This window comes from Homarus americanus, unplaced genomic scaffold (assembly GCF_018991925.1).
Source record: "Homarus americanus isolate GMGI-L3 unplaced genomic scaffold, GMGI_Hamer_2.0 scaffold46132, whole genome shotgun sequence".
NCBI classification, from domain to species: domain Eukaryota; kingdom Metazoa; phylum Arthropoda; class Malacostraca; order Decapoda; family Nephropidae; genus Homarus; species Homarus americanus.
Genome location: NW_024750328.1, coordinates 12,895 through 28,499, shown reverse-complemented (window position 1 = coordinate 28,499; position 15,605 = coordinate 12,895). Strand labels below are relative to the sequence as shown.

At 62.1% G+C, this 15,605-nt stretch overlaps 1 protein-coding gene across 1 annotated transcript; it reads left to right on the top strand.

Annotated features, from left to right (window-relative positions):
* Positions 1 to 7,399: 7,399 nt before the first annotated feature.
* Positions 7,400 to 9,846, top strand: LOC121854038 (eukaryotic translation initiation factor 3 subunit A-like). Its single transcript, XM_042348421.1, has 3 exons — positions 7,400 to 8,145; positions 8,450 to 9,263; positions 9,682 to 9,846. Exons 1-3 carry the CDS (start codon positions 7,400 to 7,402, stop codon positions 9,844 to 9,846), a joined length of 1,725 nt encoding a protein of 574 aa, XP_042204355.1.
* The last annotated feature ends 5,759 nt before the right edge of the window (positions 9,847 to 15,605 follow it).

Here is a 15,605-nt window from a genome sequence, read left to right as displayed (position 1 = left end):
CGGTGCCCACAGGAGCCTCCCAGGAATAAGGGAAAAAAATTCTAAGGGCCCTACCCAAGGCGGTATCGCCTCCAGGGAGCCCTCCCAGGCGGTGGGTGGCGCCCACTGAGATCTACCATGGGCATTGCCAGAGGTGGTGGTGCACCTCAGGGGCCCTCCTCTGGTAGCAGGACGCTCAGGTTCTCAAGTGTGGCCACCAGTCACTGCTGCCTCAGCCAAAGTGTGAGCCTGGTGCCCCAAGTCCTGTGTATGGAGCAAAACGCCTGGTCTCCCGGCACACACAGCAGGACTCTCTGGGGCCTACCAGAGACGGTGACTCTCCCAGGTGCCATCCCAGAGGCAGTAGCGTCCCAGGGGCTCTGACAGGGGTGTTAAGACTCCCCAGGGCTCTTGCGGGGATACAGCGACCACAGGGCCTCCCAGGGACAGTGGTGTACCCTCAGGGGTCCTTCCAGGAAAGTGATTTCCACAGGCCCTCCCAGAGGTGGTGGCGTCCCCTGGCCCCTTCCAGGGGCGCAGGTGTCACCTAGGCCCTTCCAGGGACGGCGGCGCTCCACTGAGACCCTCCCCAGGGGTCCTGCCAGGTGGTGGTGCTCCCAGGCCTTCCATGGAAAGCACACACCCTAGGGGCTTGTTGGTGTCGACAATATTGCATTACGTCCAGCAATTCTCATTTAACTCTGATTGGTGGAATAAAATGTAAATCCACCAAATTAAAGGCAATATGAGAACAGAGCAATCAGTCAGCACAACACCCAAATTTATGTTTTCCTGTTGATATTTATATTCTCCTTTTCATTGTTCAGGATATGATGATACTGGAAATGTGGGATGGACGGTGTATCTATTTAACGTCATATTCAGGCGGTCGCGCCCCCAGGTGCCTCTTGTAGGGACAGTGTGGCGCTCCTTGGAAGGCCCTCCTAGAAACAGCAGCGCCCCTAGGAGCCTTGGTATAGGGCGCAGGAAAGCCCCAGACTTCTTCCAGGGGCCGTGACGTCTGCAGCAGCCCCTTAAGAGGCAGTGGTACCCCTGGAGCCCCTCCCCCAGGGGCACTCTGCCAGCGCTAGTGTGCTCCCAGGGGTCCTTCCAGGTTCGGTGACGCTCCCAGCGTTGGCACCCCAAGGACCCCGGGATGGTGATGCCCCCACGGTCCCCTCCTCCCAGGGGCGACGGTGGCACTGGGACCATCCCAGGGTCCTGCCATAGGGGTCGTGGTGCCCACAGGAGCTCTCCCAGGAATAGTGGTGCTCCTATGGCCCCGCCCGGGGCGGTATCGCCTCCAGGCCCCTCCCAGGGGCGGTGGCGCCCACTGAGATCTACCATGGGTACACAGAGGTGGTGGGCAACCTTAGGCTCCTCCCAGAAAGAGTGGACGCCTCAGGGCTCCTGTCAGAGGTGGTAATGCCACCACATTCTGTCAGGGGCGATGGAGCCCCAAGGCTCCCTCCCAGGGGCGACGGTGCCCCTGGGACCTCCCGGGGGTAGTGGTGCCCACAGGAGCCCCCCAGGACGCCCCTCTGGGGCCTCCAATACCAGAGACGGGACTCTCCCAGGTGCCATCCCGAGGCAGAAGCGTCCCCAGGGTTGTGACTGGTGTTGGGAGGCCCCCAGGGGCTCTTGCGGGGACAGCAGCGACCACAGTAGGGGCCTTCCCAGGGACAGTGGTACCCCTCAGGGGCCCTTCCAGGGAAAGTGATTTCCACAGGCCCTCCCCAGAGGCGGTGGCGTTCCCCAAGGGCCCCTTCCAGGGGGCGGTGGTGGTACCACCAGGCCCTTCCAGGACGGCGGTGCCCACTGAGACCCTCCCAGGGTCCTGCCAGGGGTGGTGGTGCTCCCAGGGGCCTCCAATGGAAAGCACACCCCTAGGGGCTTGATCGTGGTGTCAATAATATTGCATACGCCCAGCAATTCCTCATTTTGAACTCTGATTGGTGGAATAAAATGTAAATCCACCAAATTAGCGCGGGCTATGAGAACAGAGCAACTGGGTCGGCACAACACCCAAATTTATGTTTTCCTGTTGGATATTTATTCTCCTTTCATTGTTCAGGATATGATGATACTGGAAATGCGATGGACGGTGTATCTATTTAACGTCATATCTCAGGCGGTCGCGCCCCCAGGTGCCCTTTGCAGGGACAGTGGCGCCTCAGCGGCCCTCCCAGAAACAGCAGCGCCCCTAGGAGCCCTTCCAGGTGCGTGATCACACCGCGTGAGCCCCTCAGAGGAGGTGGTGCTCCCCAGCCTCCTGGGCAAGGGCTCCCCATGCAGGGGTAGTGCTAACAGGTCCTTCCAGGTGCGGTGACGCCCCTAGAGACGTTGGTACCCCAAGGACCCTGCAGGATTTTGGTAGTGCCCCCATGGTCCCTCCCAGGGCGACGGTGACCCTGGGACCATTCCAGGGGTCCTGAGGTTGTGGTGCCCACAGGAGCCTCCCAGGACAGCGGTGCTCCTAAGGGCACCTGCCAGGGCGTATCGTCTCCAGGAGTTCTCCGAGGCGGTGGCGCCCACTGGAGATGTAACGCCAGCATTGCCTCGAGGCAATGGTGCCCCTCAGGGGCCCTTTCTGTAAAACAGGACTCTCAGGCCCTGTCAGAGGTGTAATGCCACCCAGGTTCCCTGTCAGGGCGATGGAGCCCCCAAGGTCCTTCTACAGGGACGACGGCGCCCAATTGATCTCCCAGGGGTAGTGTGGTGCTAACAGGAGGCCCTCCCAGGGACGCCCCCTCTGAGGCCCTGCCAGAGGTGACTCTTCCAGGTCCCATCCCAGAGGCAGTAGCGTCCCCAGGGGGGCTCTGATAGGGGCTCTGGGTGTCCGCCACCGGCTCTCGCGGGACAGCGGCCCACAGGGCCTCCCCAGGGACAGTGGTACCCTCGGCGGTCCCAAGGCCAGGGAAGGTAATTCCCACAGGGGCCCCAGAGGCGGTGGCGTCCCCAGGCCCTTCCAGGGGCGGTGGCACTACCAAGGGCCCTTCCAGGATGGCGTCGCCCATTGGGGCCCGCCCAGGGGCCCTTCTGCCAGAGGTGGTGGTGCACAACCAGGGGCCCTTCCAGGACGCATAGCTGCCACCGGGCCGGCCCAGGGTCCTGCCAGGGGTGGTGGCGCCTCCCAGGGGCCTCCTTCCAGAAAGCACACACCCCTAGGGGCTTGAGCGTGTGGTGTCGACAATATTGCATACGCCCAGCAATTCCTTACTTAACTGAATAAAATGGAAATCCACCAAATTAAAGGCAATATGAGAACAGAGCATTCAGTCGGCACACAACACCCAAATTTATGTTTCTTCTTCCTTGTTGGATATTTATTCTCCTTTGTCATTGTTCAGATAATGATGATACTGGGAAATGCGATGGACGGTGCATCATCTATTTAACGTCATATCTCTTAGGTGGGCACAGGGCCGCTGTGGACAGCAAGCTCAGCGCCCTCCCAGGGACAGCAGCGCCCCCAGAGCCTGCTAGGGCGGTGGTGGTGCTCCCAGGAGCCCTTCCAGGGGCCGCATGCCCGCAGGAGCCCTTTCAGAGGCAGTGGTACTCCCTGAGCCCCATATAGCCCCTGCCAGGGCGCCAGTGCTCCCAGGGTCCTCCAGCCTGGTGACGCCCCTAGGGCGTTGTTCCTGGCAACCCTGCAGTGGGATGGTGGTGCCCCCATGGTCCTCCCCAGGGGCGACGGTAATTGGGACCATCCTAGGTCCTGCTAGGGTCGTGGTGCCCACAGGAGCTCTCCTCCCAGGAATAGTGGTGCTCCCAAGGGCCCTACCCGGGCGGTGGTATAGCCTCCAGGAGCTCCTACCAGGGCGGTGGCGTCCGCAGGAGATCTACCATGGGCATTGCCAGAGGTGGTGGTGCACCTCAGGGGCCCTCCCAGAAAGAGGGACGCCTCAGGGCTCCTGTCAGAGGTGGTAATGCCACCACATCTCCCGTCAGGGGCGGTGGAGCCCCAAGGCTCCGTCCCAGGGGCGACGGTGCTCCCCTGAACCTTCCCGGGGTAGTGGTGCCCACAGGCCCCCCAGGGACGCCCTCTGGTTCTTACCAGAGACGGTGACTCTCCCAGGTGCCATCCCAGAGGCAGTAGCGTCCCCAGTAGGGGCTCTGATAGGGGTGCTGGTGCCCCCAGGGCTCTTTGTGGGACAGCAGCGACCTGCCAGGCTCTCTCCCCAGGGACACAGTGGTACCCTCAGGGTCCTTCCAGGGAAAGTGATTTCCACAGGGGCCCCTCCCAGGCTGTGGCGTCCCTGGGGCACTTCCAGGGGCGTGGTACCACCAGGGGCCCTTCCAGGACGGCGGCGCTCACTCGAGACCCTCCCAGGGTCCTGCCAGGGGTGGTGGCGCTCAGGGGCCTTCCATGGAAAGCACACCGGGCTTGAGCGCGGTGTCGCATAATATTGCATACGCCCAGCAATTCCCTCATTTAACTCGATTGGTGGAATAAAATGTAAATCCACCAAATTAAAGGCAATATGAGAATAGAGCAATCAGTCAGCACACAACACCCAAATTTATGTTTTCCTGTTGGATATTTATTCTTTTCTTCATTGTTCAGATATGATGATACTGGAAATGCATGGACGTGTGTATCTATTTAACGGCCATATCTTCTCAGGCGTCAGCTTCCCCAGGTGCCCTTCTTGCAGGGACAGTGGCGCTCTCAGCGGCCCCCTCCCAGAGCAGCGCCTCTGGGAGCCCCTTCCAGGTGCGGTTACGTCTGCAGGAGCCCTCCCAGAGGAGGTGGTACTCCCCTGAGCCCTCCCAGGGCCCCGCGAGTGGGCGCAGTAGTGCTAACAGGGGGTCCTTCCAGGTGCGTGACGCCCCTAGAGACGTTGGTACCCCCAAGGGACCCTGCAGGACGGTAGTGCCCCCATGGTCCCTCCCCCAGGGGCGACGGTGACCCTGGGACCATTCCAGGGGTCCGCTAGGGTTGTGGTGCCCACAGGAGCCTCCCAGGGATAGGTGCCGTGGGCACCTGCCAGGGCGGTATCGTCTCCAGGAGCCCTCCAAGGGGCGGTGGCGCCCACTGAGATGTACCATGGGCATTGCTCGAGGCGATGGTGTGCCCCTCAGGGCCCTCCCAGAAACAGGACGCCTCAGGCTCCCGTCAGAGGTGGTGTAATGCCACCAGGGTTCCCCTGTCAGGGGGAGATGGAGCCCCCATGTCCTTTCACAGGGACGACGGCGCCCAATTGACCCTCCCAGGGTAGTGGTGCCCACAGGAGCCCTCCCCTCAGGACGCCCCTGGGGCCCCTGCCAGAGGTGGTGGACTTCCAGGTACCATCCCAGAGGCAGTAGCGTCCCCAGGGGCTCATAGGGGCGCTGGTGTCCACAGTGCTCTTGCGGGACAGCGGCCTACAGGGGCCTCCCAGGGACAGTGGTACCCCTCGGCGGTCCTGCCAGGGAAGCTGTGTACTCCCACAGGGGCCCTCCCAGAGGCGCAGGTGGTGTCCCCAGGGGCCCTTCCAGGGGCGGGTGGCACCACCAAGGGCCCTTTCCAGGGATGGTGGAGTGTCGCCCATTGGGGCCCGCCCAGGCCCTGCCAGAGGTGGTGGCACAACCAGGGCCCAGACGGCGACGCCCACTGGGGCCCGCCCAGTCCTGCCAGGGGTGGCGCCCCAGGGTCCCGCCAGGGTGGTGGCGCCCCAGGGGCACCTTCCATGAGCATACCCCAGGGCTTCATCGTGGTGTCGACAATATTGCATACGCCCAGCAATTTTACTTGAACTCTGATTGGGTGGAATAAAATGCAAATCCACCAAATTCGCCGCAATATGAGAACAGAGCAATCAGTCGGCACAACAATCTATACTTTATGTTTTCCTTGTTGATATTTATTCTCCTTGTCATTGTTCAGGATACGATGATATCGGAAATGATGGACGGTGCATCATCTATTTAACGTCATATCTCTCAGGGTGGTGGCACCCCAGGCTGCTGCAGGGACAGTGAAGCTTCCCAGCGGCCCTCCCAGGGACACAGCAGCGCCCCTAGAGCCTTGCTAGGGCGGTGGTGCCCCCAGGGAGCCCCTTCCAGGGGCCGTGACGCCTGCAGCAGCCCTTAAGAGGCAGTGGTACTCCCCTGAGCCCTCCCAGGACCCCTGCCAGGGGCGCCAGTGCCTCCCAGGGGTCCCTTCCAGGACCCGGGTGACGCCCTCAGGGGCAAGCTATACCCCAAGGACCCCTGCAAGGGATGGTGATGCCCCATGGTCCCCTCCCAGGGGCATTTGTGCACTGGGACCATCCCAGGGTCCTGCCAGGGGTCGTAAGCCCACAGGAGCTCTCCCAGGAATAGCGGCACCCTAAGGGTCCTCTGCCCGGGGCGGTATCGCCTCCTGTGAGCCCTCCCAGGGGCGTGGTGGCGCCCACTGGAGATCTACCATGGGCATTGCCAGAGGTGGTGGTGCACCCTTCGGCCCTCCAGAAAGAGGACGCCTCAGGGCCCTGTCAGAGGTGGTAATGCCACCATTCCCTGTCAGGGGCGATGGAGCCCCAAGGCTCCCTCCCAGGGGCGACGGTGCCCCCTGGGACCTTCCCGGGGGTAGTGGTGCCCACAGGAGCCCCAGGACGCCCCTCTGGCCTTATACTCAGAGACGGCAGGACTGTGTGCCATCCCGGAGGCAGTAGCGTCCCCAGGGGTTGTGACATCGGTGTTGGTGAACATTCCCCAGGGCCTTGCAGGGGACAGCAGTTTAATCACAGGGCCTCCCTCCCAGGGACAGTGGTACCCAGGGACCCCTTCCAGGAAAAGTGATTTCCACAGGGGCCCTCCCAGAGGCGGCGTCCCCAAGGGCCTCCTTCCAGGGCGGTGGTACCACCAGGGGCCCTTCCAGGGACGGCGGCGCCCACTGAGACCCTCCCAGGGTCCTGCCAGGGGTGGTGGTGTTCCCAGGGCCCAATGGAAAGCACACCTCTAGGGGCTTGATCGTGGTAAGCCGACAATATTGCATACGTCCAGCAATTCCTCATTTAACCTTGATTGGTGGAATAAAAATGTAAATCCACCAAATTAAAGGCAATATGAGAACAGAGCAATCAGTCAGCACAACACCCAAATTTATGTTTTCCTGTTGATATTCTCCTTTTCATTGTTCAGGATATGATGATACTGGAAATGCGATGGACGGTGTATCTATTTAACGTCATATCTTCAGGCGGTCGCGCCCCCAGGTGCCCTTGCAGGACAGTGGCGCTCCCAGCGGCCCTCCCAGAAACAGCAGCGCCCCTAGGAGCCCCTTCCAGGTGCGGTGGACGTCTGCAGGAGCCCTCCCAGAGGAGGTGGTGCTCCCTGTAGCCCTCCCAGGGGCTGTGCGAGGGGCGGTAGTGCTAACAGGGGTCCTTCCAGGTGCGGTGACGCCCCTAGAGACGTTGGTACCCCAAGGGACCCTGCAAGGGACGGTAGTGCCCCCATGGTCTCTCCCAGGGGCGACGGTGACCCTGGGACCATTCCAGGGGTCCTGCTAGAGGTTGTGGTGCCCACAGGAGCTCTCCCAGGAATAGCGGTGCTCCTAAGGGCCCTGCCAGGGGCGGTATCGTCTCCAGGAGCCCTCCGAGGGGCGGTGGCGCCCACTGGAGATGTACCATGGGCACTGCCCGAGGCGATGGTGCCCCTCAGGGGCCCTCCCAGAAACAGGGACGCTCTCAGGGCTCCTGTCAGAGGTGGTAATGCCACCAGGTTCCCTGTCAGGGGCGATGGAGCCCCAAGGGTCCTTCACAGGGACGACTGCGCCCAATTGGACCCTCCCAGGGGTAGTGGTGCCCACAGGAGCCCTCCCAGGGACGCCCTCTGGGGCCCTGCCAGAGGTGGTGACTCTTCCAGGTACCATCCCAGAGGCAGTAGCGTCCCCAGGGGCTCTGATAGGGGCTCTGGTGTCCACACCGGCTCTTGCGGGGACAGCGGCGACCACAGGGGCCTTCCCAGGGACAGTGGTACCCTCGGTGGTCCTGCCTGGGAAGGTAATTCCCACAGGGGCCCTCCCAGAGGCGGTGGCGTCCCCACGGGCCCTTCCAGGGGAGGTGGCACCACCAAGGGCCCTTCCAGGGATGGCGTCGCCCATTGGGGCCCGCCCAGGGGCCCTGCCAGAGGTGGTGGCACAACCAGGGGCCCTTCCAGGGACGGCGGCGCCCACTGGGGCCCGCCCAGGGGCCCTGCCAGGTGTGGTGGTGTTCTCAGGGGGCCTCCCATGGAAAGCACACCCCCTAGGGGATTGAGCGTGGTGTCGACAATATTGCATACGTCCAGCAATTCCTTACTTAACTCTGATTGGTGGAATAAAATGTAAATCCACCAAATTAAAGGCAATATGAGAACAGAGCAATCAGTCGGCACAACACCCAAATTCATGTTTTCCTGTTGGATATTTATTCTCCTTTTCATTGTTCAGGATACGATGATACTGGAAATGCGATGGACGGTGTATCTATTTAACGTCATATCTCTCAGGTTTTGACGCCCCCAGGGGCCGTTGCAGGGACAGTGAAGCTCTCAGCGGCCCTCCCAGGGAGAGCAGCGCCCGTAGGAGCACTGCTAGGGGCGGTGGTGCCCCCAGGAGCCCTTCTAGGGGCTGTGACTTCGGCAGGAGCCCTCTCAGAGGCGGTGGTACTCCCTGGAGCCCTCCCAGGGGCCCTGCCAAAAACGCTAGTGCTCCCAGGGGTCCTTCCAGGTTCGGTGACGCCCCTAGGGGCGTTGGTACCCTAAGGGACCCTGCAATGGATGGTGGTGCCCCCATGGTCCCTCCCAGGGGCGACGGTGGCACTGGGACCATCCCAGGGGTCCTGCCAGGGGTCGTGGTGCCCACAGGAGCTCTCCCAGGAATAGCGGTGCTCCTAAGGGCCCTACCCGGGGCGGTATCGCCTCCAGGAGCCCTCCCAGGGGCGGTGGCGCCCACTGGAGATCTACCATGGGCATTGCCAGAGGTGGTGGTGCACCTCAGGGGCCCTCCCAGAAAGAGGGACGCTCTCAGGGCTCCTGTCAGAGGTGGTAATACCACCACATTCCCTGTCAGGGGCGGTGGAGCCCCAAGGCTCCGTCCCAGGGGCGACGGTGCCCCCTGGGACCTTCCCGGGGGTAGTGGTGCCCACAGGAGCCCCCCAGGGACGCCCTCTGGGGCCTTACCAGAGACGGTGACTCTCCCAGGTGCCATCCCAGAGGCAGTAGCGTCCCCAGGGGCTCTGACAGGGGTGTTGGTGCCCCCAGGGGCTCTTGCGGGGACAGCAGCGACCACAGGGGCCTTCCCAGGGACAGTGGTACCCTCAGGGGTCCTTCCAGGGAAAGTGATTTCCACAGGGGCCCTCCCAGAGGCGGTGGCGTCCCCAAGGGCCCTTCCAGGGGCGGTGGTACCACCAGGGGCCCTTCCAGGGACGGCGGCGCCCACTGAGACCCTCCCAGGGGTCCTGCCAGGGGTGGTGGCGCTCCCAGGGGGCCTTCCATGGAAAGCACACCCCCTAGGGGCTTGAGCGTGGTGTCGACAATATTGCATACGTCCAGCAATTCCTTACTTAACTCTGATTGGTGGAATAAAATGTAAATCCACCAAATTAAAGGCAATATGAGAACAGAGCATTCAGTCGGCACAACACCCAAATTTATGTTTTCCTGTTGGATATTTATTCTCCTTGTCATTGTTCAGGATACGATGATACTGGAAATGCGATGGACGGTGCATCATCTATTTAACGTCATATCTCTTAGGTGGTGGCGCCCCCAGGGGCCGTTGCAGGGACAGTGAAGCTCTCAGCGGCCCTCCCAGGGACAGCAGCGCCCCTAGGAGCCTTGCTAGGGGCGGTTACGTCTGCAGGAGCCCCAGAGGAGGTGGTACTCCCTGAGCCTCCTCCCAGGGCTCTGCGAGGGCGGTAGTGCTAACAGGTCCTTCCAGGTGCGGTGATTCCCAGGAGACGTTATACCCCAAGGGACCCTGCAAGGACGGTGGTAGTGCCCCCATGGTCCCCTCCCAGGGGCGACGGTGACCCTGGGACCATTCCAGGGGTCCTGCTAGGGGTTGTGGTGCCCACAGGAGCTTCCTCCTCCCAGGGATAGCGGTGCTCGTATAACCCTGCCAGGGCGGTATCGTTCCAGGAGCCCTCCAAGGGCGCAGGTGGCGCCCACTGAGATGTACCATGGGCATTGCCCGAGGCGATGGTGCCCCTCAGGGGCCCTCCCAGAAACAGGGACGCTCGGCCCTGTCAGAGGTGGTAATGCCACCAGGTTCCCCTGTCAGGGGAGATGGGAGCCCCAAGGGTCCTTCACAGGACGACGGCTACCACTGACCCTCCTCCTCCCAGGGGTAGTGGTGCCCACAGGAGCTCCTCAGGGACGCCCTCTGGGGCCCTGCCAGAGGTGGTGACTCTTCCAGGTACCATCCCAGAGGCAGTAGCGTCCCCAGGGGCTCTGGATAGGGGCTCTGGGTGTCCACAGCGGCTCTTGCGGGGACAGCGGCGATTCACAGGCCTTCCCAGGGACAGTGGTACCCCTCATGGGTCCTGCCAGGGAAGGTAATTCCCACAGGGGCCCTCCCAGGCGGTGGCGTCCCCAGGGGCCCCTTCCAGGGCGGTGGCACCACCGCGGCCCCTTCCAGGATGCATGCCGCCCATTGGGGGCTCCCGCCCAGGCCCCTGCCAGAGGTGGTGGCACACAACCAGGCCCTTCCAGGACGGCGACGTTATCTACCGGGGCCCGCCCAGGGTCCTGCCAGGGGTGGTGGCGCTCCCAGGGGTCCTGCCAGGGTGGTGGCGCTCCCAGGGGGCCTTCCATGGAAAGCATACCCCCAGGGCTTCATCAGTGGTGTCGACAATATTGCATACGCCCAGCAATTCATTTAACCTGATTGGTGGAATAAAATGCAAATCCACCAAATTAAAGGCAATATGAGAACAGAGCAATCAGTCGGCACAACACCCAAATTTATGTTTTCCTGTTGATTTATTCTCCTTGTCATTGTTCAGGATAATGATATACTGGAAATGCGATGGACGGTGCATCTATTTAACGTCATATCTCTCAGGTGGTATGCCCCCAGGGCCGCTTGCAGGACAGTGAAGCTCAGCGGCCCTCCCAGGACAGCAGCGCCCCTAGGAGCCTTAGGGCCGTGGTGCTCCCCAGGAGCCCCCCTCCAGGGCCGTGACGCCTGCAGCAGCCCCTTTAAGAGGCAGTGGTACTCCTGGAGCCCTCCCAGGGCCCTGCCAGGGGCGCTAGTGTTCCCAGGGTCTTCCAGGCTCGGTGACGCCCTAGGGGCGTTGGTACCCCAAGGGATCCTGCAAGGGATGGTGATGCCCCATGGTCCCTCCCAGGGGCGACGGCAGGCACTGGGACCATCCCAGGTCCTGCCAGGGGTCGTGGTGCCCACAGGAGCTCTCCCAGGAATAGTGCCCTGGGCGGGCCCTGCCCGGGGCGGTATCGCCCAGGAGCCCTCCCAGGGGCGGTGGCGCCCACTGAGATCTACCATGGGCATTGCCAGAGGTGGTGGTGCACCTTAGGGGCCCTCCCAGAAAGAGGGACGCTCAGGGCTCCTGTCAGAGGTGGTAATGCCACCACATTCCCTTGTCAGGGGCGATGGAGCCCCTGCTGCTCCTCCCAGGGCGAGACGGTGCCCCCTGGGACCTCCCGGGGTAGTGGTGCCCACAGGAGCCCCCCCAGGGACGCCCCCTCTGGGGCCTTACCAGAGACGGTGACTCTCCTCCCAGGTGCCATCCCGAGGCAGTAGCGTCCTCCCCAGGGTTGTGACATCGGGTGTTGGTGACACTCCCCAGCTCTGCAGGCAGGGGACAGCAGCGACCACAGGCCTTCCCAGGGACAGTGGTACTTTGTAGGGGCCCCTTCCAGGGAAAGTGATTTCACAGGCCCCTCCCAGAGTGGTGGCGTCCCCAAGGGCCCCTTCCAGGGGCGGTGGTACTCACCAGGGCCCCTTCCAGGACGGCGGCGGCTCACTGAGACCCTCCCAGGGGTCCTGCCAGGGTGTGGTACCCTAGGGCCTCCAATGGAAAGCACACCCCTAGGGGCTTGATCGTGGTGTCGACAATATTGCATACGTCCAGCAATTCCTTACTTAACCTGATTACAGGAATAAAATGTAAATCCACCAAATTAAAGGCAATATGAGAACAGAGCAATCAGTCGGCACAACACCCAAATTTATGTTTTCCTGTTGATATTTATTCTCCTTTCGTTCAGATATGATGATACTGAAATGCGATGACGGTGTATCTATTTAACGTCATATCTCAGGCGGTCGCCCCCCAGGTGCCCTTTGCAGGGACAGTGGCGCTCTCAGCGCCCTCCTTCCAGAAACAGCAGCGCCCCTAGGAGCCCCTTCCAGGTGCGGTGATGTCTGCAGGAGCCCTCCCAGAGGAGGTGGTGCTCCCTGTAGCCCTCCCATACCCCCAAGAAATGTAGTGCTAACAGTGGGGTCCTTCCAGGCGTGACGCCCCTAGAGATGGTACCCCCAAGGGACCCTGCAGGACGGTAGTGCCCCCATGGTCCCTCCCAGGGGCGACGGTGACCCTGGGACCATTCCAGGGGTCCTGCTAGGAGGTTGTGGTGCCCACAGGAGCTTCCCAGGATAGCGGTGTTCTAAGGGTCTCTGCCAGGGGCGGTATCACTTCCAGGAGCCTCCGAGGGGCGGTGGCGCCCACTGAGATGTGTAATACCATGGGCATTGCCCGAGGCAATGGTGCCCCTCAGGGGCCCTTTCAGAAACAGGACGCTCTCAGGGGCTCCTGTCAGAGGAGGTGTAATGCCACCAGGTTCCTGTCAGGGGCGATGGAGCCCTCCAAGGGTCCTTCACAGGGACGACGGCGCCCACCAAGATCTCCCAGGTAGTGGAAAGCAACAGGAGCCCTCCCAGGACGCCCTGAGGCCCCCAGGTGGTGACTCTTCCGTCCCATCCAGAGGCAGGTAGCGTCCCCAGGGGCTCTGATAGGGCTCTTGTCCACACCGGCTCTGGCAGGGGACAGCGGCAGCTCACAGGGGCCTTCCTCCCAGGGACAGTGGTACCTCGGCGGTCCTGCCAGGGGCTGTAATTCCCCACAGGGGCCTCCCAGAGGCGCAGGTGGCGTCCCCAGGGGCCCTTCCAGGGCGGTGGTGGCACCACCAAGGGCCCTTCCAGGGATGGTCGCCCATTGGGGCTCCGCCCAGGGCCCTGCCAGAGGTGGTGGCACAACCAGGGGCCCCCTTCCAGGGGACGGCGACGTGCCCACTGGGGCTCCGCCCAGGGTCCTGCCAGGGGTGGTGGCGCTCCCAGGGGGCCTTCCATGGAAAGCACACCCCTAGGGGCTTGAGCGTGTCGACAATATTGCATACGCCCAGCACCTTACTTGAACTCTGATTGGTGGAATAAAATGGAAAATCCACCAAATTAAAGGCAATATGAGAACAGAGCATTCAGTCGGCACAACACCCAAATTTATGTTTTCCTGTTGGATATTTATTCTCCTTGTCATTGTTCAGGATACGATGATACTGGAAATGCGGGGATGGACGGTGCATCATCTATTTAACGTCATATTCTTAGGTGGGAGGCCCCAGGGGCCGTTGCAGGGACAGTGAAGCTCTAGCGGCCCTCCCAGGGGACAGCAGCGCCCCTAGAGCCTTAGGGGCGGTGGTGCCCCAGGAGCCCCTTCCAGGGCCGTGACGCGTCTGCAGGAGCCCTTTCAGAGGCAGTGGTACTCCCTGGAGCCCTCATATGGGCCTGCCAGGGCGCTAGGGTGCTCCCAGGGTCCTCAGGTTCGGTGACGCCCTAGGGCGTTGCACCCTAAGGGACCCCTTGCAAGGGATGGTGGTGCCCCCATGGTCCCTCCCAGGGGCGACGGTGGCACTGGGACCATCCCAGGGTCCTGCCATTAGGTCGTGGTGCCCACAGGAGTTTCCAGGAATAGCGGTGTTCTAAGCGGGCCCCACCCGGGGCGGTATAGCCCAGGAGCTCCCCACCAGGGGCGGTGGCCTCGCAGGAGATCTACCATGGCATTGCCAGAGGTGGTGGTGCACCCCAGGGGCCCTCCCAGAAAGAGGGACGCCTCAAAATTCTGTCGAGGTGGTAATGCCACCACATTCCCGTCAGGGGCGGTGGAGCCCCTGAAGGCCCGTCCCAGGGGTGACGGTGCCCCTGGGACCTTCCCGGGGTAGTGGTGCCCACAGGAGCCCCCCAGGGACGCCCTCTGGTTCCTTACCAGAGACGGTGACTCTCCCAGGTGCCATCCCAGGAGCAGAAGCGTCCCCAGGGGCTCTGATAGGGGGTGTTGGTGACATTCCCCAGGGCCTGTGGGACAGCAGCGACCACAGGCCTTCCCAGGACAGTGGTACCCTCAGGGTCCTTCCAGGGAAAGTGATTTCCACAGGGCCTCCCCAGAGGCTGTGGCGTCCCCCAAGGGCCCTTCCAGGGGCGGTGGTACCCACCAGGGGCCCCTTCCAGGGACGGCGCCCACTGAGCATCCTCCCAGGGGTCCTGCCAGGGGTGGTGGCGCTCTCAGGGGCCTTCCATGGAAAGCACAATTCCCCTAGCTTTGAGCGTGGTGTCGACAATATTGCATACGCCCAGCAAATTCCTTACTTAACTCTGATTGGTGGAATAAAATGTAAATCCACCAAATTAAAGGCAATATGAGAACAGAGCAATCAGTCAGCACAAATAATCTAAATTTATGTTTTCTCCTGTTGGATATTTATTCTCCTTTTCATTGTTCAGGATATGATGATACTGGAAATGCGATGGACGGTGTATCTATTTAACGTCATATCTCAGGGCGGTCGCGCTCCCCAGGTGCCCTTGCAGGACAGTGGCGCTCTCAGCGGCCTCCCAGAAAGAGCAGCGCCCCTGGGAGCCCTCTTCCAGGTGCGGCATGCCCCGCTGCAGGAGCCCTCCCAGAGGAGGCAAGTGTGTGGTGTACTCCCTGAGCCCTCCCAGGGCTCTGCGAGGGCGGTAGTGCTAACAGGGGTCCTTCCAGGCGCGGTGACGCCCCTAGAAACGTTGGTACCCCAAGGGACCCTGGGACGGTAGTGCCCCATGGTCCCTCCCAGGGGCGACGGTGACCCTAGGACCATTCCAGGGGTCCTAGGGGTTGTGGTACCACAGGAGCTCTCCCAGGATAGCGGTGCTCCTAAGGAATACCTGCCAGGGGCGTGTATCGTTCCAGGAGCCCTCCAGGCGGTGGCGCCCACTGAGATGTACCATGGCATTGCCCGAGGGGCGATGGTGCCCTCAGGGCCCTCCCAGAAACAGGGACGCCTCAGGGCTCCTGGGTCAGGAGGTGGTAATGCCACCCAGGTTCCCCTGTCAGGGGAGATGGAGTCTCCAAGGGTCCTTCTCATACAGGACGACGGCGCCCAATTGACCCTCCCAGGGGTAGTGGTGCCCACAGGAGTTCTTCAGGGGACGCCTCTCTGGGGCCCCTGCTGCCAGAGGTGGTGACTCTTCCAGGTACCATCCCAGGCAGTAGCGCCCTAGGGCTCTGATAGGGGCTCTGTGTCCAACGGCTCTTGCGGGACAGTGGCGATTCACAGGCCTCCTCCCAGGGACAGTGGTACCGGCGGTCCTGCTAGGAAGGTAATCTCCCACAGGGGCCCTCCCCAAGTGGCGTCCCCAGGGGCCCTTCCGGGCGGTGGCACCACCAAGGGCCCTTCCAGGG